Below are 26,955 nucleotides of genomic sequence, written 5' to 3' on the forward strand. Positions count from 1 at the left end.
GTGGCACGAAGCGGGGGAACATTTTACTGGTAGAAGGAAGAAAAGATCCAATTAAATACCAGCAGATTCTGGAATCAAACAACACACTGTCTGTAAAACACAGCTGAGGATGAAAAGGGGATGGCTTCATACGGAATAATACAAGCAAAATTTCTGCATAGCTTAATTGCCAACACTGACATTTCACTCTGTTGTATTTACAACAGCTTGGGGCTTTTTTTGCATCTTTTTCCACAGCTCCAAATTGCAATACATTTGTGAAGTCTTTTTGCTTTATTTAAATCACGTAGACACCTAATACAATGCACACCAATATTTCTTGTCAGTGGAAAGAATTCCTACTGGTACATTGAAATCTGAAAAAAAAAGATTGTTGAAACCCCAATTCACACATTATCTTTGAAATTGTTGAAGATAGATTTAATCTGCATCTCTGACTCAGGCTTTTCAGGTGAAAGTTAGTTGCAGTATCATCCTGATACCCTCAACAGTGTTGATGTCAGGGTCTGAAAATGATACATCACACATTGGACAGTGCATGAGGGGAAATCCATGTGAGTACCCTAATTACAAATGGCCATTTTTTGCTAACTTTTGGACTCTGAAATGTGGCCCGTGCCCATATTTGTAGAACGTGCAGTCTCTACCTGATACAAATCTGGAGAAAAACTGAGGGGTTATGTGGGGGAAAAAATTCAGATTTTAGGTGATTTGGAGTGGAATGACAAAATTCAGCTAAATTAAACTGCCTACTCTGAGTGTGCTAATCACGCAGCGTTTTGCCCGACGAGATTTACTCCAAGTGCTCTAAATAAGCCCAATTCGTTGATATCACGCCATTTCCTTCGCCATTCAGTGGTGGTGTTTCACGTGAGCGGCGTGAATGACGGGTGGTGCGGTCTATGACCGTTAACACCTTCAGAAACATTTTTGGAAGAATACAGGAGAAAGGCTACATTTGTTTACGTTTGTATGTCTTACCTGACGAATAAGCTCTGTCAAATCACAGCAAGTTTCTTCAGGGTATCGACCCGACCCGCACCGGAGGGACCGTAAGGTGCGCACCTGTAGTTCAAATGAGGTGCGGTGACTGACAGCCAAACTCGTAGTGCCGAATGTGATAAAATCCCTCTCCACATATGAGGAGATACAAGCCATCTTCATATCCGTAGCATGCCGTAATTTAATACATTATAGACTCGTGGCAAAAAAATATTTACAAAACTAACAGAATATATTGAATGAAGATCAGTTCTAATTCAACACGGGTACAAAAAGCATTGACAGGCAGGTCTCGTGCGCAAATCTCCAGCACATCGCATGATCGTGTCCACGGGCTGTTTTTCTCTTCGTCTCCCGACCTCCAATCGGAGTGTTGCCCGAGTTCTCTGCGTAGTCTTTGCGCGCTGACGCCGTGACACACTGAGCGGTGGAGGTAGGGGAATGCTCTGTTTTGTAAAGCGCACGGCTCCTGCCACTGCGCACGCAGCCACTACAATCTCACAGGAGGCGGGTTACAAACATCTCTCTCTCACCATCTCTCTCTACTCGCTATCTGTTCGTGCGTGCGTGCGTGCGTGCGAATGTGTGTGTGTGTGTGTGTACAAAGCTCCAAGCAACCAATTCACACCTGTCGGCTTGAATACACTTGGGAGAACGCTCCCAAGTAAGCTTTGTTAAGGTGCTATAACTCTTTTTATCATGTCACTTCTATTGTGTTCCTAAATGTTATCGATCATTCCCTTGGGAGAAAGAGAGAGATAGTGTGTGTGCGTGAGAGAGAGAGAGAGAGAGAGTGTGTGTGTGTGTGTGTGTGTGTGTGTGTGTGTGTGTGTGTGTGAGAGTGTGTGTGTGTGTGTGTGTGTGTGTGTCTGATGGCCTAATGACAGAATGCTGACTCAGCTTCTCATCACAACAGTCCTGCCCATCACTGCCAACAACAGAACACTTACATCTGCCCCAGTAAATTAACACAGGCACACACACACCCTCTTTAACACACACACACCATCTGTAAGGTATTAACCAAAAAGATAGATAACCTGTTGATGCAATCAATGCGCTTCTTTGAATGTATTCCAGTCACACTCATAGTCACCCACACCCGCATGTTAATAAGGATAGTCATGTCATGTGGAGTATAGTAACAGGTGGATAGCTTGACCAAGACCTGGAGTGTGGAGGTAGAGAGCAAATACTAGGAAGACTGGTGGAGTGGGGTGGGGGTGGTTGTGGTAATACCAAGGACGAAATTAGCTGCCATTTTAGGGGCATCATCGAAGATATCAAGACAATCTTGTCAGTATATTATGAACTCAGAAGTACCGGACGTCAGGTTAAAGTTCACATTGAAAGGTCACTGGACGGAGCAGTCAATTCCAATTAATTGATCTGAAGCATGTTAGGTTACCTCACACCACCTAGTGGCCAGATGCTGCACAGACATCTGGACCCCGGAGTCGCACCGTCCTCCTCCCAGCTCTGCTCTTAGGGAACAATGCTCAGGGCTTCATGGTCACTGGCCATTCATTTCATAGCGCCGACATCAGCAGGAGATCAAAGTCTCACTTCAGAAATGTCTCAGAGGCAGTTCCTGCCATGCACTTTCTCTATAGATGACTGGAGATGCCCTTTTTTTCTCTGTGTAGTGGTCTGTTTGATACTTCATCCATCTTTCCATCAGTCTATTCATCCATGTGTCTTTCTATCGATCCATCCACCCATCTGTCAAGACAAGGGTGGGGTGCACGAGGACCAATATTTAGCTCCCCGTCCGTCTGTCCGTCCATGTATGGGTTTTAAGTTTTTCAGATGGAGCTAATTTATTGGTTCTTTTGCACCCCACACCCCTCACTCCTCCCTCGGCTAAACATCTACTCTCAGCAGCAAATCAAACAATACAAATCCGGTTGATGCTTTAATCTCACGAGTCCATGCTGGCTCAGTGGGAGACAGATCCAGCCGGGGAGGATGTGTGTGGCAGGATCAGCCTTCGGAGGAGGCCGGATGCGCAGAGAAGCTGAGGAGTCACTTTGTTTCTTTAGAGAGATTTATATGACAATTTCAGTTGCAGCAAGTCAGCGTTTATTCGACAGTCCTTTCCTACAATACTGTAACAGATTGCGTCATCATTATTGTGTTGTATCAGCAATATTTATATTTTTTAATATCAAATTGAAATGTATTCAGCTCTGTGCACAAGTATTTATTGAGATACTGGAATCTGGAAAATGTGAGTGTGATTGATCAAGGGCTAAATACCACAAATATTGAATGAAGAAAGTGACTTTTACCGCACATAATCCATTGACTAACAGTTTCACCTTGAAAAGAAAAGTGAATGCAACAGAAAGTGACTAAGGGTTGGTGTGGCATTGATCAAAGTAATCAGGCCTCAAAATCATCTTACCTAGCTGAAGAGAACTAACCGAAGTTTAACGGCCAAAGTATCACACTTAACTTTGTAGAGGGTTTAATGTGTTTGTTCCTTCCTAATAGTCAAGTGTCTTGCATATACATTTGTTCTCTTCCAGACCTCAAAAGTGTATATTGTCCATTATATATATATATATATACACAAAACAAAATGCATGGAATGCACCAACACAATATACACACACACACATATATATATATATATGTGTGTGTGTATATTGTTTTTGTGCATTCCATGCATTTTGTTTTGCTGTTTCAGGGTTTTGATTGGCTGGATGGGGGATGGAGTGACTGACCTGGGATCCCAGAGTGATGTTGTGGGAAGGGCTGAGCCCTTTCATAAAATGCACTGCAGGACAATACACAACGGCTCTTCAGTTAAAACGTTTGGGTGAAGTTGGTAAAGGACTGGTGACACAGGAAGGGCAGAGGAATTCCTACGAGGAGTCGGTCTAATGTGAAGCCTCCACAAGCTGGACTCGTATGTGCTATGTGCACTCAGACGTTCTTTTATGTACTTGTGACAAAAAAAAAAGAAAAGATTTGAGCACACATCTCACAGTAAGCTGGTGTAGCTTTGTTTTAGATTGATCCAAGGGCTGGTTACCATAGTAACTAGCACACACGAATCAGCAGTTACTGCCTGTGAAGGGGGGGAATAGCAGAGCTCTGCAGCTTTTCTGGCCATGTTAGCAACAAATCGCAAGATTAAGGCTTACACGCGCGTGATTTATAGTTTAGGGTCTTTGCGGGTTTATTGCTACGGAGGAATTCACTCACCATTATGAACAACTGAACCAGCAAAATAAAAGCACTATAATATTACTACAGGCAATCTGCATTACACAGAACATTGTTTTCAAACTTCAGCACTGCACAGCATGACAGCAGGCGCGTGCGTGCGCGCGTACACACACACACACACACACACACACACACACACACACGACAGAAGCTCTGCTTTTTCAATACACACATGAGTCACATCAGAAACTAAAAACAGGGCAAGAGAGAGTAATCCCAATTGACATTAAAAAACACTTTTTATTTTATACGGTGAGTGCAATAAATCACTATATTAAAAATGAAGCAGAGCAGTCCATTGCAGGGAGCAAACCTTGGCTAGCAACCGGAGCATCGGGGCCTTCACGCCCTCTTGTCCACTCTGACTTTCAGCGTTAGTGTGTCCTCAACCTGGCAGCTCAGTGGGTCAGTGGTCCACCTGTCTCTGCTTTCTGATTCTCAGGCCGTCTCTCTCTCTCTCTTTCTCTTTCTCTTTCTCTTTCTCTCTCTCTCTCTCTCTCTCTCTCTCTCTCTCTCTCTCTGTTTATATGCTGTTGTTCTCACTGCTGAGGCAGCCCAGGCAGGCATTCAAACGGACCCAGAACTACCAGGGCGGAGACATGGGCTGTGGGTTCTGCAGGTATGACATCACCACGGCTGAGATAGACAACCTGTATGGCGGGAGGAAGAGAGAAAGACAATGGGGAGAGAGAGAGGGGGGGGCAGAGAGCAAGAGAAAAAGAGAGATGAAGGACGGTAAGACTCAGTGCAAACTCAATGGGAATGCCAGCAGAGAAGACAATGAAGGTGAATACTACATATAGGGGACATATATGCCATCGGTGGCCCTGAACAACAAACTGAACAGGGCCTGCCCTACTCGACAAGCTTAAGAACCAAGAATTCTTGCAATGTGAATGGTGATCCACACAGAATGTAACAGTGAGTCTGTCGTTCACTTACATGAAACTGCTCATCATCTGCTTAGTGTCCTCTGAGCTGCGCGAGTTGGCAAAACTGATGAAGGAGCAGTACACTGCAATCCATGCACACCACTTCAACTGCAGAAGAAGAAGAGAAAGAAAATAATTAGAAAAAGGACAACAACGCACTACACACAACAGTCCTTGTCTTCTTTGGAAATGCATATCCTCCTGCAATTATGGTCTGTCTAATTTTTTACAAATGACTCTAAATGAGGTCATATTTATAACATATAACAATCAGGTACACTAGTCGGGGGTATTGTCTACGTGTTGGTGTGTAACTTGTTGAAGAAGGTCACCTTGAGCATCAGGCCACACATACTAAAGATCATGCCAAGCAGGTTCATATAGTCAGGTGTTGGGTCCTCCATGGTTGGGTTCGCCTCTGTACTGGGGGGCTTGTAGCTTCAGGGATAAAGATATAATAGAATGTTAGTTAATTGACAAGAGCAATGTTGTATTGATCATTATCCATTCACTGCTTTAACAAAGAGTTAACATAGCATTTGTTAATCATCAAGTATCTCTAATTCATTCCATGGGAAGAGAAACATCGGAAAGAATACATGACATTCTATCCAGGATTAACGAATTGCATCACGTTTTAGTATGAGTATGAGTAGGCAAACATGCTAATCGTATTAGCTAGGTAGCCGGTTCAACGGCAATTATCAGCCATCAAGGTAGCCGAGTCCCTAAACCAGCTTCCGGGACCTCAGGCTTGATCAACTCACCGGAAAATCTTATTCTGTCGCCGAGGATCTGCCATGTTATTAATGGACATTGTATGAAACAACGGTTTATGAATCTACTTTCAGGATTAAACCCCACTTTGCCTTGCCCAGATCACCAGGAAAGGGATAGGAAGTCGGGTTCCGATTAGTGAAGGCACTATACACATTTCAAAGTAAAGGCATTTAGTATTTGTGATTATCCTACATGCATCGTTGTAAATCCAAAGACTTTTATTATGATAGGAATAATGACATCCCAGTGTTCCTTGCGCCACACCACGGGACTCGCGAGGTTCTGTTTACGGTACAATCTACATGTGAATGTATTAGCTTTAGCAAAAGCAGCTGCTGAACACTCCACTCTTTGGATTTTCATGCGTAAAGAAAAAAGCCTCTGATTTGTAACATTCCCAGAAGTTCAATGGACAGAAAGCGGTAGACTTTTATAAATGTTGAAGATATTGAGGCTATATCTCACCTGCTAGCATCACATACTCCAGTGTAAAGGATGGCATTTCCAGCACCACGACCACAGCCTCCACAGCTTCCCACAGCACTTGCACCGAACTATAGATTGTCAACAAGGAGCCGTCAGAGCTGTGCGTTTCAATGGTAAGACAAATGCCAGGCATAACCGCTCGGGAGGATAGCGTCAACTTATGCTATATCAAATGCATCTGATCTAATCTTGATCTTTCACTTTTCCCAGCCGATGGAAACTACCTGTTGACTTGTGGCAGCGACAAGTCGTTGAAGCTTTGGAGTGTCAGTAGGGGAACCTTACTAAAGGCCTACTGTGGCCATGGTTACGAGGTGCTGGATGCAGATGGGTGAGTATATACTCTCCTGATGCTATCGGTGGGAATATCTGTATTGAGTGTCCATAGCTCTTCTTCACCTCTCCCTCTCTGCTGTATAGATCTTACGACAACAGCCAGGTCTGTTCCTGCAGTTCAGACAAGACGGTGATCCTATGGGATGTGGCATCAGGACAAGTGACCCGCAAACTGAGAGGCCACGCCGGAGTGAGTGAACAACCCCTGTGGTCATACAGTTCTGTAAACGGTCACTTTCGTTACAGTTTGTAATAGTTGCTGTCTCCTGCTGCTGTTTCTAGAAAATCAACTGCGTGCGGTTCAATGAGGAAGCTTCGATAATTCTGTCAGGTAAGGAAACATGGGGCCTTCTCCCCTCCAGACAACACATTATATGAGCATAGACAGACAGTACAATGTTACAGATTCACCTGTGGGGGTATTCCAAATACGTGCTTTAGTTACAAACCAAAGTAAGTTACCTCAGAATTAGTGGTCAACCTCCTAATAGAAGAGCCCTATGGTTAGCCATAGCAATACAAAGCCATAGGGCTCTTGTTTTAGGAGGCTTACTCTGTGTTAACTCACCCTGGTTTGTGATTGAAGCACGTACTTGGAATACTCCCCTGCTGTCTAGGTTCCATTGACGGGACCGTACGATGCTGGGACACCCGCTCGCAGAGAATGGATGTGATTCAGATTCTGGATGACGCCCGGGACGGCGTCAGCAGCCTCAAGGTGCTGGAACATGAAGTTCTAACTGGGTCAGTACCACAGTCACATTGGACTTTAAAGCTGACACCACAGGCTTCTTGACTCTGCAGCACTAATGCGTGACCCTCAGTGGCCTACAGCTGGTTATAGTTATGCACTAAAATGACTGATCACACTTAAGACTGTCCTGGACTGAATCCCTCTCCTCTACAGATCTGTGGATGGGAGAGTGAGACATTATGACCTGCGGATGGGACAACTCAATGCAGACTTCATCAACAGTAAGTGTTTTTACAGTGTGCATCTTTGTAGATTTAGCTGTTTCCACAAACCACTGTATCAACACTGTGTTGTTGTTCGGGAACATCCTTGTTGAAAAACACCTGGGCCCCGTTCAGTCTTTTTTTGCTATGGAAGGTTACTAACTGAGTGAAATGACGTATATGACGTATATGAAGTATCTAAATGGCAGCCATGCTGAGAGCTGTTTGAATTCTCTAAATGTTTAGGAAAGGTACTTCAGTACTTCCTTTAGTATCTCCTTTAGCATAGGGTACACTGGACCATCCTTTACAAAAGGAAAGAAGATAGTACCATCCCACAATTCCTTGCGGCAGGAACAACAACCTAATCAACAACCAATCAATGTGACCCACAACAATAACATCCACCTTCTCATAATTAGTAGTCTGGTGTAAGTGCAGGCGGATTCTTTTAGGAAAAGACAACTGCAGTGCTAAATCGTTGTGAATTCTACTTCACATCTTCCCTTGACCTCACAACGTTTCCCATCGAGGTCAAGGAAAAGTGGATAGGAAAAGACGGACCATCCGACCGCAGCCCTACTCTGAGTTTAGTTGGTCGGGTGGGGTAAGCCAGTCAGAAGAGGGAAGAACGAAGCAAGACGATTGTTGTAAGGGTCACTGAGTAAATCATCAGTAGTCGTGGGTTTTGGCCCTGTGGTGACTAAAATGGTCCCCTGTAATCTGTCCCGGGACAGACTCACTACAAAGGCTCGATCACCTCTGATCTACTGTGTGCCCGACAGCAGTGTATGTAAGTGTTGTGTGTGTGTGTGTGTGGTGTGTGTGTGTGATCTACACCTCTGATCTTCTGTGTGCCCGACAGCAGTGTGTGTAAGTGTTGTGTGTGTGTGTGTGTGTGTGTGTGTGTGTGTGGTGTGTGTGTGTGATCTACACCTCTGATCTTCTGTGTGCCCGACAGCAGTGTGTGTAAGTGTTGTGTCTGTGTGAAACAGGCCCCATCACCTGCGTGTGCTTCAGTCAGGACGGCCAGTGCACCCTCTCCTCCAGCCTCGACTCCACGGTGCGCCTGCTGGACAAGAACACCGGCGAGATGCTGGGAGAGTGAGTACACACACTTCCCCAGAGTTCCTCCTTGTCCTATATCATGTCCTGCTCTCTGTCCTGCTCTCTGTCCTGGTCTCTGTCCTATATTGTGTCCTGGTCTCTGTCCTGGTCTCTGTCCCTATGAACCGCAACTGTGTCTCTGGAAACAGGTACACGGGTCACCAGAACAAGAGCTACAAGATGGACTGCTGCCTCTCCAGTAAAGACACCCACGTGCTGAGCTGCTCGGAGGACGGCCACGTGTACTACTGGGACCTCGTGGAGGTGAGAATAGGAAGCTGTGAATATATACAAAAAAAGATAGAATATAATTTCAAGGAAAATGAAAAAGGAATGTTGCTTGATGTACAAAGCTCGGAGCTCAGATGGAGTTTAGTTCTGACAAGCTTCTTTCTCTTTTCTGCTGCTGCTGCATTTGTCACCTCAGGGATCAGTCACGTTGAAGCTGCCCGTTGGGAAAGGGGTCGTCCAATCGCTGTCTATTCACCCTACGGAGCCCCTCCTCCTTACTGCTACAGAGGGGCGTGTTCAGGTTTGGGGGGCGGAACCAGAGGACACAGAGGATGGAGCCATGGAGCCTTCAGAATGATGTAGAATATTACTCTTAGTTTGGAAAGGAATCTAGATCATAGTTGATTTTCAGTGACACCTGAAATCTCAGGCAAATATTTTGTGAATATTTAGTTTACATACCTATTTGTAAAGCCATGAATAAAGTTCTTTTTATATATAAAACAGCGTATGGATTTTTTTATGTTGATGAATTTGACTATATATCTGTATAATAGGGTCATTTTAAATCAGCAAAACACAGCCTCTGGTTTTACAGGCCAGAACTTCACCAGACCTCTGAAATAATGTAATGAACAGCTAATCAATGGATCCCATAGATTATCACGTAAACTAGAAAAAGATGTGCTAGTAAGTCCAAGACTTGACTAAAAACTGACCAATCCACTCTCCCTTTCACAAAATCTATGGCCCACATCCTGCTAGTTTACCGACGGTCCTTAGTTGGCGCTTCAGTCAGAACTGGGCGCCGCATCTGGCCGTCAATGAAGCCAAAACTTTGCCTGCAAGGAAAGTCCAAGACGGTCCACTGACACATCTTAACTAGACCAGTGGCCATCAGCCCAGTTGAGCACCATTTGTCAGTGGTCATTTGTGTTGAATGAATAATTATTAATTAACCTAGAACTGGAAGAGACCCAAGGGGCAAGGCACCATCAACCCTAATGGAGTTTGAAGTCACCATTTAATTAAGTGCTGAGGTTAAATCATGTTTTACTTTGGAGATGAATAGGGATATGAAGACTAATCCGTTATACCCTGATGGATAAGTGTCTCTCTTTGTTTGCAAGTGGCCTATGGCATGTAGTCCAAATTCACAGACCTCATATCCTAAATATAACCAGTTCTGCCACATCTGCGGGGCCTGAAACCACATATCCCTACAGCCACAACCTCTACCCCTCTACCTCATGCACCACAACAGTTAAGAAAGAAAGAAAGAAAGAAAGAAAACAATACTTCAGTTCTCGCAAAAATCTTTTATTCACCTTTATCAAATCTCAGTCGTTCTCTGCTAATCACACTCCTCAACCCGGGAACCGCAAGGTTTTGGGAGAAAAATACAGCCAATCAATACAGGTTAAGCTGCCCGCTCAAGCAGTCAATCAAAACAGGTTAAGCTGCCTGCTGAAACAGCATTTGGCTTCATTAGTTTTATAAAAAAAATCAAGACAATTAACCAATTTACAAAAACGTCTCATGTGTTTCATTTTAGCAAGTGAATTTGCATGGATGTAGGACATTTAAGTTAGGGATGTCAATTTAACGAGTACCACTAAGTAGATCATATCAGTAATCCATTTCATCGGAGTCACTGTATTAGTTCAGAGGTTCTAAAACAGGGATTAATAAATTAATAAATTACTCAATTAATCGCTAGCTACACTGTTTGACCACAGTCATTTCTATAGAGTGTTCAAGTGGACCTATGTTTGTGATTTTGCTTTTATCACAAATTCTTCCTGAGCAACACTTGCACAGACATGCATACTCGTATACATACACACATACACACATACCTACACACACACACACACACACACACACACGTTCACATTATACCATCAGCCACAATATATCAGGAACCATATAAAAGAATTAACAGTCACCCCCAAATCTACTACCACCTAAAAACATATGAATGGCAAGCCAGAATGGCACAACCACAAGATGCAGGTCACAACAGGCCGTGTGAAGACCACATTATGGACAGAATGAAGACCCTCACCCAAAACCCGGGTGGGGAAATTTCAGTCCTTGATAATTCTAATCTACTGTTGGGATCTTATTTCGCAACAATATTATTTGTTATAATCTACTGTTTGGTTCCTCCTCATCTTCGAAACACACTTGACCTCAAGAGCTTCATGTTCACACACCAGTCTTCACCGTCCGTATCTTGTCAGGTGGATGGTGAACAGATAGAGCAGTTCAAAGACTGTATGGAGGAGCACGGCCTTCTGGGAGAGGGACCATGTGGTAACCGCGCAGTCTGGTGTAACTGGCGGTGGGGTTGAGGGTCTCTGGGGTATGGCGGCGGTGGTGGTGGCGATAGTGATGGTGAGTTGGGGGAGTGGTGAGGTGGGAGTTACGTCCGGCGGGCCTTGAGCCTCTTGGCTTGGCGTTTGGCCTCGTCCAAGGCGAGGCTGTCCCCGCTGGCCTGGCTCAGGGAGCGGACGCCCTGCATGCGGCTCACCAGCTGGAGCAGCAGAGGGATCACCTGGGGACACACACACGGAATTTAGCCTTTATGCTCTCGCGGAGGTTACGGTTCACGTCAGCTCAATGTTTTTTTTTTTTAACTTGTGCAATGATGGAATTCGTTTTGATATATATATATATAAATCATTACAATTTTTTTTACCAGAGGTGTTACACTTAATCCCACACCAAATAGAGGCTATCCCAAGACTATCTTATGATGAAGTAAATTGAATTATTATTCTTTTTAAATTGAAACAGACCAAACTTCTGGCTTCTCTTAATATGGTTACTACTTTGAAGTGTAGGATCAAAAACAGGTCAGAAAGAAATACCTTTTCGTGGTTGTATGCAGCTAATAGAAGTAGTAGTGTAAGAGGAAGGGCAATGTAGGATCCCTGCGCCACATCCTGATCAGGGACCTTCCTCTGCAGGAGAAAAAAAAAACAGTGACAAAAGATAAACAACCCCGTTACCAACTTGGACCTCGTTGAAATATTAATTTAAATACTCATGATCTTCATATAGTATTTTTCTATCTATTCAGACCAGAAAAAAAAAGGTCTGGGACTTCAACAGTGCCTAAGTGGGGAGTGGAAGGGGGGCCAGGCCTTTGCTAAGGAGCTTACAGAGGGGTTGAAGTTCAGGGTGACGTGCTTGTGGTAGTCCTTGGATGTGAAGGACACCTGGGGGAGGGTAAAGTCAAACTGGGAGCGAGAGAGGGTGGTGTCCAGCATTAGCATGTAGCTCTGCAGAGACAAGGACAAAAGAAAAACAGACAAGGACAGAGTGGTGAGAAACAGTCTGAGACAGAAAATGGTGTAAACTGCTACAGCATACAAATAATAATAATAATAATAATAATAATAAATAAAAATACATCAGAGGACTTAAAAATGAATTCTTAATTCTTCTGAAGGGGAAAGAAAAAGCTTCAGAACAATATAATGAAGTTCCTCAGATCAAACTGAATTTCAATGAGCCAAGCCATCAAGCTTCAATATCCTCCTAAGAAATTGCTTCGGTAAGGTGCATCGCAGATGACATGGCACATCCTGCCGAGATTTAGTTGAAGTGACAGAATGACCCCGTACCTCTCCGTCTCTCTTCAGTGGAGTGAAGTGGAAGAAGAAGGACTGTCCCAAGGACACACTCTGAACGGGGTTATCCAGGTTGTCATTCTTATAAAGCTTTACCTGAGATGTGAAGGAGAGACACGCATTACAAACTAAATTAATATAAAATATGCATCGTTGCCAACAAAATCTAGAAAAACACATCATAAACATAGAGAATAAAAGTACAGATATCAAACGCAGACATGTGTGGTTTTATTATATATATGTTTATATATTAATATATATATATCTTACCCAGAGTGAGGTCAGGTGCTCAGGTGGAGCTACGATGTTGCCACTGAGGTCAAACTGGTTGATTTGTCGGAATGCTATGATGTTCACCCCCTCAATGTCGTTGCTGGCAACCTACGGTCATCCGACACAAAGACACAATGAGTCAACCACGTTGTAATCATCCGAATGAAAAGCAAGTGAGGAGGAACTCTCAGACAAATGATGCTGGAGAGGAACTTCTTTGTTCTTCCGTGACGGTTATACTACAGAGGTCATGTGACACCCTCTTGCTCACCTCGATTGGCCGGTGCTGGGGCAGTGCTCGTTCGATGTGGTCGTTGCCCTCGGGCCTCAGCTGGATGAGATACTTGCACCCAGGCTGCGAAAGAGACACCGCATTAGAGAACATACCAGAGACTACGGACATTCTGTTTCAACATCGTGGACATTTGTAAATGTCATTATTCTACATCACCACAGTGACGAGCAGATAGTAAAGTAGATAGAATCACAACACACAAACAAAAGTGGGCCGTGTAGTGACAAGTGGAAAATTATACAAGCATACTAAAGTAGATAGAATCACAACACACAAACAAAGTGTGCCGTGTACTAGAAAAGTGGAAAATTATACAAGCAGTGAGACAGAACAATGCCTCATTTTGCTCACCATCTCATCATCGTAAATAATGCATCTCGTCATAATAAATAATGCATGTCGTCTTTATATAACGCACTTAGGTAACTAAACTGCCTGCCAGCTGTTGTGCTCTGCGTCGCCGCTCACGTAAGTAAGAGAGTCGGTGAAAAGGGGGTTTCGCTTCAATCATCCTCCGTAGGGTCCCACTCACCAGCAGACCACGTAGTCTGAAATGCCCGTCGTCGTCGGTGACCGTGTCCTCGCTGTAGATGCTGCACTCGCCCTGGCCCACCGCCTCCACCGCCACACCGACTCTGCGTCGCCGCTCAGAGACTGCACGTGCCATAGCAACTACAAAAGGTCAAAAGGTGACACAGGAAAAGGATGGGTTGATGAGTTGTTCATGAATTCATCAAAACTTTTGGATGGGACCATGTTGGAAAATAAAGTCACATCAAGGAACACTTCATTTAAAGTCTCATACATTACATGGCTCTATGTTTTTTTTTTTTACAGAATCCTAAACAAAAGAAAACAAAAAAAACATTCAAGGATGCAGTGCGGAACTATCGAACAACGATTTTAAAACTAGACAAAACCAAGAACTGGAAGTCGCTCAACATCACTGGTTGCAGGAAGTTGACCTGCTAATATCAGGCCCGCTTCTTTGAAGGACGGTGGGGGTCAGAGGGCTTTACCTGTAGGCCGTCTTGAAGCCTGTGATGGTGATTTGGAGATTCTCGCCCTCCCTACGGTGATCATCTGGGAGGCGGGTTCAAAGCGGAACTCCTTCATCATGGGCTTGAAGTAGTACTGACCTGGGCTCTGAAGGTAAGAAGAATGGATGTGTTATGATTGGTGCACATGGGTACTTAGGGATGGTAACTGCCACAGAGTTGACAATATGATACGATCACGATATATTTTGGCCACGATACAATATTATTATGGTTCTTTACATTTTACAATACAGCAAGTATTGTGATTCGATTCTGCAATCGAATTCGAATTATTTCTCCCTTATTTTGCGTTTCGTATACTGGGAGTCTCTGCAGCCATCTTGGCCTAGTAAATTAGTTCTACACTCTAGCTTCCTTTCCAATTTCCATACTGTGGACTTCACAAGCAATTATCAGAGTGGACGTACCAAAATAAAATTTAAATCATAATATCAAATATGATCAGTCACCGCTGTATCGATATGATACTGTGCCGAAAAATATTGTGATACTACATTGTATCGATTTTCTCTCACACCTCTAGTACAACTGGATGTAAGAAAGTGTGTGTGTGTGTGTGTGTGTGTGTGTGTGTATAAAGAGACCGGTAGATGTTTAAAATATACCATAACTGATTCATAATATTAGCAATTTATATTTTAATATACTTGCTATGAACACAGAAACAAGTTTAGGCCTATAAGTGCAGTGTAGTTCACCTATCAATTTTTCGTAAATAGAATGCACACCTAAATAAGAGGATCAAGGTTGGGGCATGCTACCCAGGAAGCTACGCTAATAACACAGACAAACACAGTCAATGTTGTTACCAGGTTGTTGAATGTTAGGAAGCCGGTGTCCTGGGTGAGGAGGTTGGAGCGGAAGCTTCCCCCGCTGAGGGAGAGCAGGACCCCGGAGAGAGACTGCCCATCCTCCGCCTTGATCTGGGTGGAGGGAAGGAAGAGGCATCAAGACGGTGGACGAGTGAAATCTCATGAAGTGAACAGACGTTACAGGTGGAAGTCAGATTCTCCTGATTGAAATCGTTGTCCAGGAGATGATTTAGACTAACAACACATGCACATGAGGCTGCAATTCATGTATACGCATGAGAAATAATTCCGTTATAATTCATTTCCACAGCATCTTTAATATTGTTGCGAAATTACAAAATGGATGCTGCATCAACCTCAGTAAGTGAGTCAAATGCGCCTACCATAGCAGGCTAAATGGTCTTGCTTGGGCATACACAGGAAGTGACGCTTGGTCTGCATCCCATGACATTACTGACTTCTGTCATGCTGCGTATTGTACCTCGAAGGTGACTCCTGCCAGGGCGAAGGCCTTGAAGTCTCCCGTCGTGCCCTCCACTGGGGTGAGGACGAAGCCCTCCTTGTTGGCACTGATGTCGTACTCCTGGTCACTGTGCAACGGGCCGACGCTGGGAGGAGAAGGGACAGTTAGACCAGTGGAGTGGGGGTTCTCAGGGTTAAGCGTGACTATGTCTACCATATTTTATTTCATTTTCGATTCGCCAACACTGGGAGAAGCAGACACAGGAAAGCAGTTGGGTAGAGTAACTCCTCTTTACTGCTGCTCTGGGGGCGGTTCTAGCTCATCGGCCAGGGTGAAACTACATCAACGCTGAGCATTTGAGCAGTTAAACTGTCAAGAAAACGGTCCATAAAAGTAGTTAACGACAACGGTCTTGAATAAATTGCCTATAAAAACAGCCAAAGATAACCCAGAAATTGGAGGCTCTCAGCCGTACAGCTACAAGCTTGATGTCAAGTGACTGTTTAAAAAAAAAAAAAATAATAATAATAATAATAATAATAATAATAAGGTGTGTACACATCGAACACCATCACAGACCTGTAGACCCCGTTGTCATCGGTGAGCACGTGACGACAGGCTCCGTGGCTCCCCTCTGGGTGATGGAGATCTCCACCCCCTTCAGCTCCGGAGACACGCGGCCATCCAGGAAGAGCCCAGCCCGGCCCACGATGTTCACAGTCCTGCCCGGACACGACTCTGTGGAGAGGGACGCCGCAAACTCTCTTTTTTTAAAGGTTCAAACGTAATGCAAAGTACGGAGTCTGGGCCCTATGCTCTTGCTTTGATTTGCACTCAAGCCGAACTTCCCTTTGACACAACCATTCTATTATTCTCTCAATGGCGACACCTGGACACATTCATATCAGAGCAGACAGCCACACTACTTGCATTCTGACGGCAAAAGCCTGCGTTGTGCACGCAACGCGCGCTGTAACAAACACACTTGCTTATAGGGTGGCTTAAAATGGGTCGACAACACAACGTGCAATTTAGAGTAAGAAACTGCCGTCCTCGCTTGCTGGTTTTGATTTACAACTGAATGGATTGAATACAATTGACATACTAACTCTCCTACTCAATCAAAAAGAACTAGAGCTGTCAAAATGAGTACATTTTTTGTGATTAAGATACTATTGAAATACAGTATTTGAATTGAAATATACTTCCTTTGTATTGGTCCTCATTAATTACGTGGTTTTACATTTTAATATCCATTATTACAAGCTTCAGTCTTAAGAAGGAAAAAGGCGATTTATCGCAATTAAATAAAATTGTGCGACTAACTAGTTAACCTTTTTTATTGATTAACAACACTAAAAAAAAAAAAACCTTGAATTTGTACGTTTCAGGACACTGCAGGAGTTCTGCAGACTGCACACTGTCAGGAGAGCTGTGTTAACTGCACATGAGTCATAAGGCTCTGTACCTCCAGTGATGATGGCCTCCACTTCAGGTGGGTAGAACAGGAGCTCCTTTGAAGAGGGGGTCACTGTGATCCTCTCTCCAGCTCTGCAGCAGAATGTAGGATAGCACTGTTATTGCAAATCAAACTATCATATGACCTCAAACACCAGACCTAAATAATAATAATAATAATAATAATAATAATAATAGTAATAACAATAATGACCCTGAACTATATCTAAAGGCATATGTGATCCATGCCACTGTATCCATGTATGACAACTTAAGCTCTAAGAATAGTTCTGCGGACACGGCTACATTTAGATCGGCGCACGATGCGCAATATGCAAATTCCGTCACCAGGATGGTCGGTGCAGATTTCCCACTGAATTTTGTGTCCACGTGGACTTGTGCATGTTGACTGCGCACGCAAGTTTTAAAGCACTGGCTCAGGGCCAAGAGAAAACGAAATCCATTTACGCTATTTATTCATTTAGCAGACGCTTCTATCCAAAGCAACTTACACTACAGATGCACATTTTCATTATCATGTTTGCTCCCTGGCAATTAACTACTAGAGACTAGAGTCTGCGGGCGGTTCAGCCCGTGCCGTACCTGGCCCAGTGGGAGAACTCGTAGTGGAAAGGCCCGGTAGCTCGTCGGCCTTCTCCTGCATGCCAGGGTTCTCGTCTCGCCGCGGCTTCGCGCTCCTGCCGGCGCAGGACGATCTCCTGCAGCTGCTGCTCCTGACGCTGCTCCTCCAGAGACCGCAGGGGCCCCAGCACAAGCGCAGGCTCGCTCTCGATGGACGACCTGACGGGGGGCAGCCCCACGAGACAGAGGCAAGCGTTTACAATGTACTTCTACCACATAACATATTTCAAAAGCACAGCAATACATGATATTACAATTCAAACAAGTTGTGGGTATTACAACTCGATGCAGTCAAGCGTAGGCACTTTTCAATCGTAATTTTCAATCGAGTTGGAGGGTGGGCTGACGAGATTAGACAACGGTGCTGGGTTTTATTGAGCGACTCACTTGAGGGTGACCGTCACGTCCAGCAGTTTGTCAGTGGTTATGAGCCCCGTCATGTGATGACGCACAGCTGTGAGGGTCAGGATGCTGGGAGCCGACCTGTAACATTGACCCGGTTATGACATCCATTTTTCAGTCCTCAGGATAAATTGACACAAGTGTACTCAGCTCTTGTAAAAATAGTACGGTTAAAACCCTCAACGGTTCAATATTCACTCCAGTGCTTGTCACAATAGTGACTTGTGAGAATCATTTTGAAGTGGGCTGACGGCACAAGCCAGTTTTAAGCCGCAGTGGGCGAGATCGGCAACATTAGTCATGGTTTCATGTTACACCACAGACGTTGTGAGGAGTGAAGGATACGTACGTGTCGTAAGTGTAATACTCCTGCTCAAACTGGTGACAGGAACGAGGGGTCACTTTATAGACACCTGCGGAGATATGAGAATATAGTTATTTACTGGAGGGGAAAGGGCGTGCTTTGAAATATCAAAGGCCTACAAGACCAAAAAGAGATATTTTCATATTACGCACCCGGTTTGGAAAGGCAGAAGCGATTGATGCCCTTGGAGAGATTGTACACGCCAACATTCTCCGGCTTACTGACATCTTGGAAAAACTCCTGTAGAATCAAAGAGGTTGTTTAACATTGCAACACTGAGCAACTGGAATCACCTCCTAACATCATACGAAAGATTTGCGTTGCAATAAAAAGCTCAAAGCTATTTTCTCTGACGACCAAGCTGCATTAGCTGGATCGAAAACAAGAAGAACAAAAAGCAGATTACCGAACAACGCAAAAATAAAAAAGCTCTAGGATGATTATCACTGACAGCGACTTATACAGAGAGTGCATATTCCATTCGATCGAATCAGGAGTCTGGGGGTCTGTCTCGTACCAGAGTGATGGCGTGCGATAGGGAGCAGCGGAGGATGTAGCCGTTCTGTTTGAACTCCACACCCATGACGTCAGCGTCCAGCACCTCCACCTCCAGAGACTTGTTCTTCCAGCACCAGTCCTCCTGGGACACACTCACTGCAACAAAACAAAAAGAGGAGACGACGCTGACACTCATTCAAGGTGCAACAGCACTGATCGCTCAAGCCCCCTCTCTTTATAACACACTCCCATTGGCTGCTTTAAGAGCCTTAGCCATTTTGTTTATTAAGATTACTTTAGCATTTCATTTAAGTGTGTCATTTTGTTATTGCACATCATCCAGTTTATGAGGTCCAATTATCATCAATACATTTATTTTCACCCCAATGTACACAGTCAGCAAAGGCTCTTACCATCTTATTCTGCACTGACGTTAATGGCATTAACCCCAATAATGAAAAGTACAATGTTACAAACAGCCAAATTCATCACACCACAAGAATAATCAAGAGAGCGGTTAGCCACCAACCCCCCCAACCCCCAGCCCTCCCTTACCTTACCTTTGTATTTGCCAGGAAGGACGTCATCGAAGGAGAACGAGAGTGTCTCGCTGCTGCCGGAGAGCGGAACGACGTGCTTCTCGCCCTGCCTGCTGATGGGCTGCAGGGTCACCGTCAGGTCATCGCAGGCCACTGCAGCAGAGCAGACCCAGACAGACGATCAAACACGCTCACGTTTATCATGACTCAATTTATGACTCAGCTCTAATGGAGTCCCAACTGCATTACTTTTATGGGCGTCCTGGTCCACAACCCCCCCAAATAAACTGAACATGAACACAGATGGACAATAATTGTGTTGAATAGATTCCAAATTGCCATCGTTTCCCCATCGATCTCCCTTCACTAGTTTATGTATTTTGTCCATTGTTTAGACCTAATAGTGATATTTGACATGTCATTATCCAGGGTTCCCACTGGTCTCATACAGTACTCGCTTACTTAACATTTGTCTGGGCTAAGTGCTGTGCCCCGTAGGCCTCTAGCATTAAACTACAATATCTTTAGTTTGCTAACGAATGTAGCAGTATCTGTCATCATGAGAAATAAACCCTATGAAATTTCAGCAGCGGCGCTCCTAACTCAGTGGTGACGCGCTGCTGTTGAATGTATAGGGGGAAAAAAATCTCATTTCATGACACTCCCCAAACTTTCAATGAACTTGCTGAATTTCATGCACTATTGTTCAATTGCATCAACCCCACTGTTTAAGGGGCAGCAACCCCACTGTTCAACCCAGGTGAGATGAGATGAGTTGCCTTGCCTAGACAGGAGACTTTGCCAGAGACGGTGGCCATGAACTGTGTGAAGAGCAGGTCGCTGAGCGGCCGGTCTACCAGGGAGATCTCCAGCGCCTGAGGCTGCAGGGCCAGCCCCGCACGCACCTCTGCGTCGGGAAGAGTCACCTGCACAGGGAGGAGGAACACACACACACACACACACACACAGTCAGTGTACACGCTCACCTGGGCTAGCTGTCTGTGTGGGTTAATTGTGATGGGGAGCTCATTGCTTGCTAGAGAAGCGCTGAGCATTTTCATAATAATAATAATTATATATGTTTTTTATGCCCATCATTCATTTGGAATGAAGATTTCGTGGAGTGAAAATTGTGGATCAGTGTTCAAGGGAGAAGCACATTTGCACATCCAACAGCATGTATGATTCCATCCTACACTCGCCTCATACATATATGTATGTGCTGCAGTCTGCAGTCTCTGTGCTGTGGCATCCTACCTGTATGCTGTATTCTCCTGGTCTAGCCTGGAAGCAGAACGCCCCCATGTGGTCACTCTCAGTAGTGGCAGCCTTGTCCTGACCGCTGGGGGTGAGGGTGACCTTGTAGCGACCTTGCTGCTTCATGCCCTCTGGGAGACGAGAGACAGCGATGCGCCCACACACGCTGAAGCTGGAACAGACAGAGAGATGCATACGTGAAACAGCAATGAATATAACTAACACACTCATCTGCGCAGACAACTATGAAAATCAATGTATATATAACTAACACATTCATCTACGCAGACAACTATGAAAATCAATGATCATCAACTATGACCTATATAGTTGTGTCATTGACATTTTGAGCAGAACTCCATTTGCCGTCAACGTCTACTATGTATCAGAGCAGATCAGGTGAATGTAAACCATCTATAAAAATGGCCGATCTAGTTTCACACAACTCTCCACGGACGGCTTCATTGTGTTCTCAAGCGCAGCATTCAGCACTCACCCAGCGGTGATGATGTCGGGGAGCTGTGGTGTGTTGGGGGCGATTTTGACGGTGATGGGCTCGAAGAACATGAGGTCCTTCTGCGTCCGGATGGTGTAGGTCCCCGTCGTCATGTTCTCCAGTCTGAAAGAACCGTCGTCTTTGGTCAACACTGTGGGGAAGAAAAAATTAAATAAATGATGAGATTGTTTGTGTGAATAATACATCTTTTCTGGTGTTACTGATGCCTTCTGAGGATCACATCTTTGCCTTTATATGACTGTGACAGAGAGCGGCAATGTATCATCATATACAGACGGGACGACAAATTAAAGAGAAACTTCTGGATTTTTCAACCTGGGCCCTATTTTTAGATCTTTTGGGTCCAAGTTTTTACAAAGGCCAATTAATTGAAATCGAGTTAGAACGCTTAAAACAGCACCCACAAAACAGCTTTACCACAGAATCCTACGAGGCGAGGCAAGCCAACACATCAAAGCAACCCGCTTGTTTTCGCGACCGACTCAGGCTCATGAATGTTATTCTAAAGGAATAAGGAAAGGATCCCTACAGAGATGCACCTGTGTGTTTCGTTCAATAACTAAAGAAACTGTAGAAAATGACTGACTGAAGGACTGAAGTTGTGGTACACGGCGCATATGCGATGACCGTGATGCCTGTGCATTAGTGCAACATATAGAAGAGCAACTCTGTCCTGGGATGACAGAGAATGCTGACGCAGGACGTGATCAGACTGTCAGCAAGAACAGTCTGTCGACAATTACACAGAGAGTGACACTATAGTAGGTAGCAGCTGTAGTGCATAAACCCCTCATTACAAAGATGAATGCACATGATGAACGCACATTCAGTGGTGCACAAACCACAGGGACCGCTCTACAGAGATGTAGAAAAAAGGGATCCGGTCAGATGAGTCATCCTTCACCATATTCTGCGAGTGCATGTGTGGCATACACCAAGAGAAAGCACAGGCCTGAATGCTTGACCCACACAGTGAGGGGATCCAGTGGCTCTGGTGTGCTGGGGGGGGCATGTTGCTGACATGGTCCACTGGTCCCCTTAGAGGGAAGGGTCACTGCAGTACAAAGTTGTGCTGAGTGATGAACTTTATCCTATGATGAAACATTTCTATCCTGATGGGAGAGTTCTCTTCCAGAATGACAATGCCCCATCCCCAGGGGTCAAAAGGTCACTGAATCAGTCACCAGATCTCAAACCAGTTGAACTCCTATGGGAGATCGTGCACCGACATGTTAGACAGCGCTCTCCCCCACCATCATCAAAACACCAAATGTGGGAGTATCTTTAGGAAGAACAGTGTTCCATCCCTCCAGTAGAGTTCCACAGATTTGTAGAATCAAATTCCAAGGAGCTATGAAGCTGTTCTGACGGCACCTTACACCTTACTAAGACACTCTACGTACGTTGGTCATGGTCCAAGTCAAAGTCAAAGATCAACGATCTGGAACTAAATCAGTAAAGGCACATCTTACCTCATTCTTTGAGCTATACAGATGGCTGCCAACACATGTGATGCAAACATCCAAAACAAACCGATGGCACTTAATCCTTCACCACGTCCATCCGCCTTACCTTTCATTTGGTTGTTGAGGGTGACCGTGGCGTCCGGCACCCCCTCGCCTTCCTGACTGTTCAGAACTCGGCCCGTCACGGAGAAGCCCATCACCCTGAAGATTGGCTGAGGGAGGGGAAATCAAGATGATTGTAGGCTGGCGGTTTAGTAGGATATCATTTTTTTTATTTATATTTCAAATATGCTATACTTTGGCATCAAAATGTGAAATGACATTTTATGCTCAAACAACAAGTGATCCATTATACGCCATCAACTGTTTCTTGTGTGATCCAGCTAGGAATCAGATAACTGTAAACTGTGACCACTCAATTCAGGTTCATCCGATCAGATTCAGGTCCATCACCAATCAAAACTACATGACAGATCCTCTGACTGAAAGCATCACTCACCTCCAGCTTCAGACTGTTGTGTTCAACCTTGAAGTCCATCCTGGATGGAGCCACGTCAAACGTGATGCGCTCACCCCTATAGTAGGGCACCTGACAAGACACCAGAACCATATTAGCATTCCTTTCCAGAGCACAGTCGCACTGACTCATCTCTCTTGTATGTATGTAATCATCACGCTCATATGGCCTTTTTAATGCGCTTCAGACAGACAGCAATTCCATTGACTGATCCATTTTCACTCACTTCTTACTACATGTCTTAAATTATCATATAGGTGTTTGCAGAGCCCTTCGGAAGGGTCACAATATGTCTAATGTCTGATCGTATTAATTCCTTCTCGACACTAAATTATTATGAGGCAGGCTGTTGAAGCAAACAGTGCTGGTCTCACCAGGGTGTAGGGCCCGCTGCCCAGCGACGGGAAGCTGAAGGTGCCGTCCTCCCCGGACAGGGCGCTGCACAGGAAGGCCAGCGCGTCGTCGTCCAGCATGACCCCGTCCACCGGAGTTCTGCTGCAGCCGCTCACGTCCTGCCAGGAGAGGGGTAGAAGGAGGAGGTCAGACCACATCGCCATGAAAACAAACACACGAAACACATTAGCTCTAGTCAGCACACAGCAGGCGTGGAGTTAGGTGTTATGGGCAACTAACACTTCTGCCAGTGAACCTGTAGTGCACTCTAAAATGAGGAGATTAAAATAGAAGGTTGCACTCTTCTCCTGTTCAGACTGGTCAGTGGTGTAGGTTTCTTTTTAATGTTTGTCTTTTGAAATAAAGCCTGCAAGTGTTGGTTTTCCTTAGTGCCTATCTTGGCACATCAAGGCCATGTCTACAGAAAAGGCAATGGCGCCGATATCAATGGCTGTAAAAGAGGTTCCTGTTTCGACCTCAATGGCTTTGATTCTGTGGGAGCAAAGTGCACTAGCCTATACTTCATCAGCCGTTGGTTTATGTTCTTCTTAGTGCAATTAAATCTAGAACGTCTTAAAACCATTTCCGCTCACTAACATAAAACTAAAGCATACATCACTGGCCAGGTCCTAGCTAAAATGTGTCATGTCAAAGCAAAAACCTTTCAGTATTGTACAATATGAAAAAAAAATATATATATGCTTGTCACCTCTTTTTTCACAATGGCCGAGAAGAGCAAGAAGGAGACACCCTTCATGGGGTCGCCGTCACTGCGCACCTCCCCCGCCACATCATACCCCGCCACCACCAGGGCTTCAGCGGCCGGCGGCGTTGGCGTTGGAGACCCGCACCGAGGTGCTCTTCTATAGGACACACACAACACAAACAACAATATAGCACATCGCTTTACATTACAGCTCCTTCACCATATATTTCAACTGTCATCTTAGCAGAGTATTACGCCTGGTTTTGTAACCTAGAGTGTAGGAGGGAGTGGGATATCGTTCTCAACATCAGTTGAGGTACTATATTTCTGTACAGGGGTCGAGTTCTGGGGAAACTGACCTGCTCCAAAGTCCAGGACTCATGGGACGCAGTGATGTCATAATTCCCAGGGAGCACTTTGAAGAATGTGTACCTGTCGGACAAACATACGAGCAAATAAATAAAATCATGGTGAAATAAAACAAACAAACCTACATATCCCTTTCAAGGAATTAAATCTGCTGTTTGCATGCTCAGCACGGTAATTTTTTTTTCAATTAAAACATTTCACTTCATTTTGATAAAGCCAACAACACCAAGGGGAAAAATCTAATAACATATGATGAAAAACATGATGGGTATAAAACACACACACAGGCGGTAGCCACTCACTTTCCTCCAGGCTGGGTGAGCACCGTCTGCACTGTCCCCTCTGCGCCCTCCTTCTGCAGGCTCACCTCCACTGCAGCCGGCCCCAGCAGCTGGCCCTTGCTCAGAACCTACAGATGGACGGACACACACACACACACACACACACACACACACACACACACAGACACACACACACAGACACACACACACACACACACACAGACACACGCAGACACACACACACACACACACAGACACACACAGACACACACAGACACACGATCCGGGTTAATAACACCAGTAATTAAATAATTACATCTGTAGGCACACGGTGAAGGAAAGCAATGACAAAGAATATAATGTTTCAGTAGCCATGAAACAACATGGGCCGGTCACATTTTCCTCAGTCAAAAATAATTAAAACCAAGAATTATATCAACATCAGGGTCTCCACACGGACCACACAGATAGCTAAAAACAAAGTTGAGCTTTGAAGTAAAATGCCATCAGCTGAACTGCTTTTACATAATGGGCCAGCGCACTCTCACCGTTCCTGAGACAGAGAAGCCGGTGAAGACAAAGTTGATGTCCTGCTCCTTGGTGCAAATATCCGTCACTCCATCCACATGGAGGTCCACACTGGTGGGCTCTGGAGACACAGATAAAGCTCATTCGTCTTCAACACTCTCATTTACTTACACAGGTGGTCTCAAGAGAGAATGGACGACAGACAGAAAATCAGGAGAATATGGAGGAAAATATGGATCAACAATTTAAATGAATAAAAATGACAGAAGATTAGTACAACAATCTTGATAGTGATTGAGAGGATATAGTGTGGTCTACCTTTAGACAACAGTTTACTTTTTATTATTATTATTACATACTATTAATCCCAAGAGAAATTAGGACTGCATCTAATTCATTCATTGGCAGTGAACACACACACACGCACGCACACACACACACACACACAACATTTTCTTCCACTCTCATTAAAACATTCCTGTCCTCAAAATATGCAAAGCATGAGATCAATGCTTTGATGGTTCCTCATGGGAATGACATGCCTTCCTGCATCTTCACACTCAAGGTGGATAGGACAGTTCCACACGTTCCCTAGTTAGCGTCCTGCCTCTCCTTATTGCAACCCTATAAGATGAGGGACACCACGGCTGTGTGGTACCTCTGCTCTCAGCATACAGGACGTTTTTTAAGAGTTTGTAATGAATGGAGAAAAACGTGTGACTGCTTCAGAGATTGATGGGATGTCTAAAGCACTGGAACTAACAAATCCAAATCCACGTGACGAGGCACTGATGGATGGAGTGAGTGTCACAACACTGATGGTCCTTACCAAAGCTCCAGCCCAGCGGTGGCTCAATCTTCAACACATAGTCTCCCTGTGAATAAACATCTCAATTACTGTACATAAGAGTCAATTTAGTACACATCTACAAAAGCATCATGTAAATGAACACAATTATTACATTCCATTTGTTATATTCTAATATCGGACTGAATTACAATTGTATTGTTGTACGCACACGTTCAATGAAATGCAGACACCTCTGCAATATAAGTATCGGGTGCAGTGTGTGTGTGTGTGTGTGTGTCGTTTACATACAAATCATTCAAATGTGACAGTGTACCTTGTCATAGAGGGGTATCATGAAATAGCCATTGATTGGAGCACAATCTGTCTGGTACTTTAGAGATCCTTGTTTGGTGTACAACTTTATCTGGGAAAGAATAAGGCAAAACCACATCACATTTACAACAGATTCAGGCGTATCTACTGTATATCAAGGACAGTCAAGAAAAACGGGCCTGCACATTACTCCTTGGGAATTTTAACTTTAAATGGACAAGTTCTACTCTATAAACTAAATAGGTAATATTAGGTAATAGGTAATATTACCTCAATATA

At 44.5% G+C, this 26,955-nt stretch overlaps 4 protein-coding genes across 15 annotated transcripts in view; 1 reads left to right on the forward strand and 3 right to left on the reverse strand.

The window, feature by feature from the left end:
- The window catches only part of cacna1ab (calcium channel, voltage-dependent, P/Q type, alpha 1A subunit, b), a 164,989-nt gene extending 163,184 nt beyond the window's left edge, over positions 1-1,805 (reverse strand). For 7 of the 12 annotated variants that reach the window (XM_042703637.1, XM_042703635.1, XM_042703634.1 and 4 more), the window contains exon 1: positions 982-1,804. The gene's annotated coding sequence lies outside the window, so the exon portion shown is untranslated. Of the gene's footprint in view, positions 1-981 lie in introns of all 12 variants that reach the window. The other 5 variants (XM_042703636.1, XM_042703632.1, XM_042703630.1 and 2 more) reach the window with 1 other exon arrangement.
- Positions 1,806-4,739: 2,934 nt separating this feature from the next.
- Positions 4,740-6,084, reverse strand: wdr83os (WD repeat domain 83 opposite strand). The gene is made up of 4 exons (XM_012827517.3): positions 5,939-6,084; positions 5,504-5,609; positions 5,182-5,279; positions 4,740-4,889 (listed from the first exon to the last, which is right to left on the reverse strand). Exons 1-4 carry the CDS (start codon positions 5,986-5,988, stop codon positions 4,823-4,825), a joined length of 321 nt encoding a protein of 106 aa, XP_012682971.1. The 5' UTR covers positions 5,989-6,084; the 3' UTR covers positions 4,740-4,822.
- A 125-nt stretch (positions 6,085-6,209) lies between these two features.
- On the forward strand, positions 6,210-9,572 carry wdr83 (WD repeat domain containing 83). Its single transcript, XM_012827507.3, is given in 10 exon segments — positions 6,210-6,485; positions 6,487-6,550; positions 6,648-6,768; positions 6,858-6,963; positions 7,056-7,104; positions 7,391-7,517; positions 7,681-7,748; positions 8,726-8,834; positions 8,987-9,101; positions 9,265-9,572. Coding segments are annotated over 10 exon segments (960 nt in total). The 5' UTR covers positions 6,210-6,446; the 3' UTR covers positions 9,427-9,572.
- Positions 9,573-10,367: 795 nt separating this feature from the next.
- On the reverse strand, positions 10,368-26,817 carry nomo (nodal modulator). Its single transcript, XM_031562138.2, is given in 34 exon segments — positions 10,368-11,628; positions 11,945-12,037; positions 12,239-12,358; positions 12,704-12,805; positions 12,983-13,093; positions 13,257-13,340; positions 13,813-13,933; positions 13,935-13,952; positions 14,300-14,351; positions 14,354-14,426; positions 15,151-15,264; positions 15,635-15,761; positions 16,196-16,223; positions 16,226-16,354; positions 17,085-17,167; positions 17,678-17,875; positions 18,104-18,199; positions 18,468-18,531; positions 18,635-18,722; positions 19,000-19,136; positions 19,541-19,672; positions 20,304-20,445; positions 20,777-20,948; positions 21,273-21,423; positions 22,866-22,971; positions 23,259-23,348; positions 23,651-23,788; positions 24,379-24,495; positions 24,497-24,532; positions 24,735-24,807; positions 25,047-25,153; positions 25,574-25,674; positions 26,383-26,428; positions 26,678-26,817. Coding segments are annotated over 34 exon segments (3,498 nt in total). The 5' UTR covers positions 26,795-26,817; the 3' UTR covers positions 10,368-11,496.
- Between the last annotated feature and the right edge of the window lie 138 nt (positions 26,818-26,955).

The sequence above is a fragment of the Clupea harengus genome, chromosome 24 (assembly GCF_900700415.2).
Source record: "Clupea harengus chromosome 24, Ch_v2.0.2, whole genome shotgun sequence".
NCBI classification, from domain to species: domain Eukaryota; kingdom Metazoa; phylum Chordata; class Actinopteri; order Clupeiformes; family Clupeidae; genus Clupea; species Clupea harengus.

Excerpts from the sequence above, each read along its gene's own strand:
- wdr83os (XM_012827517.3), bottom strand. The coding sequence starts at position 5,988 with ATGTCCATTAATAACATGGCAGATCCTCGGCGACAGAATAAGATTTTC. Across the intron at positions 5,610-5,938 it reads CGACAGAATAAGATTTTCCG|CTACAAGCCCCCCAGTACAG; the intron begins GTGAGTTGATCA and ends TTATCCCTGAAG. Across the intron at positions 4,890-5,181 it reads CAGATGATGAGCAGTTTCAT|GTTGTCTATCTCAGCCGTGG; the intron begins GTAAGTGAACGA and ends CCCGCCATACAG.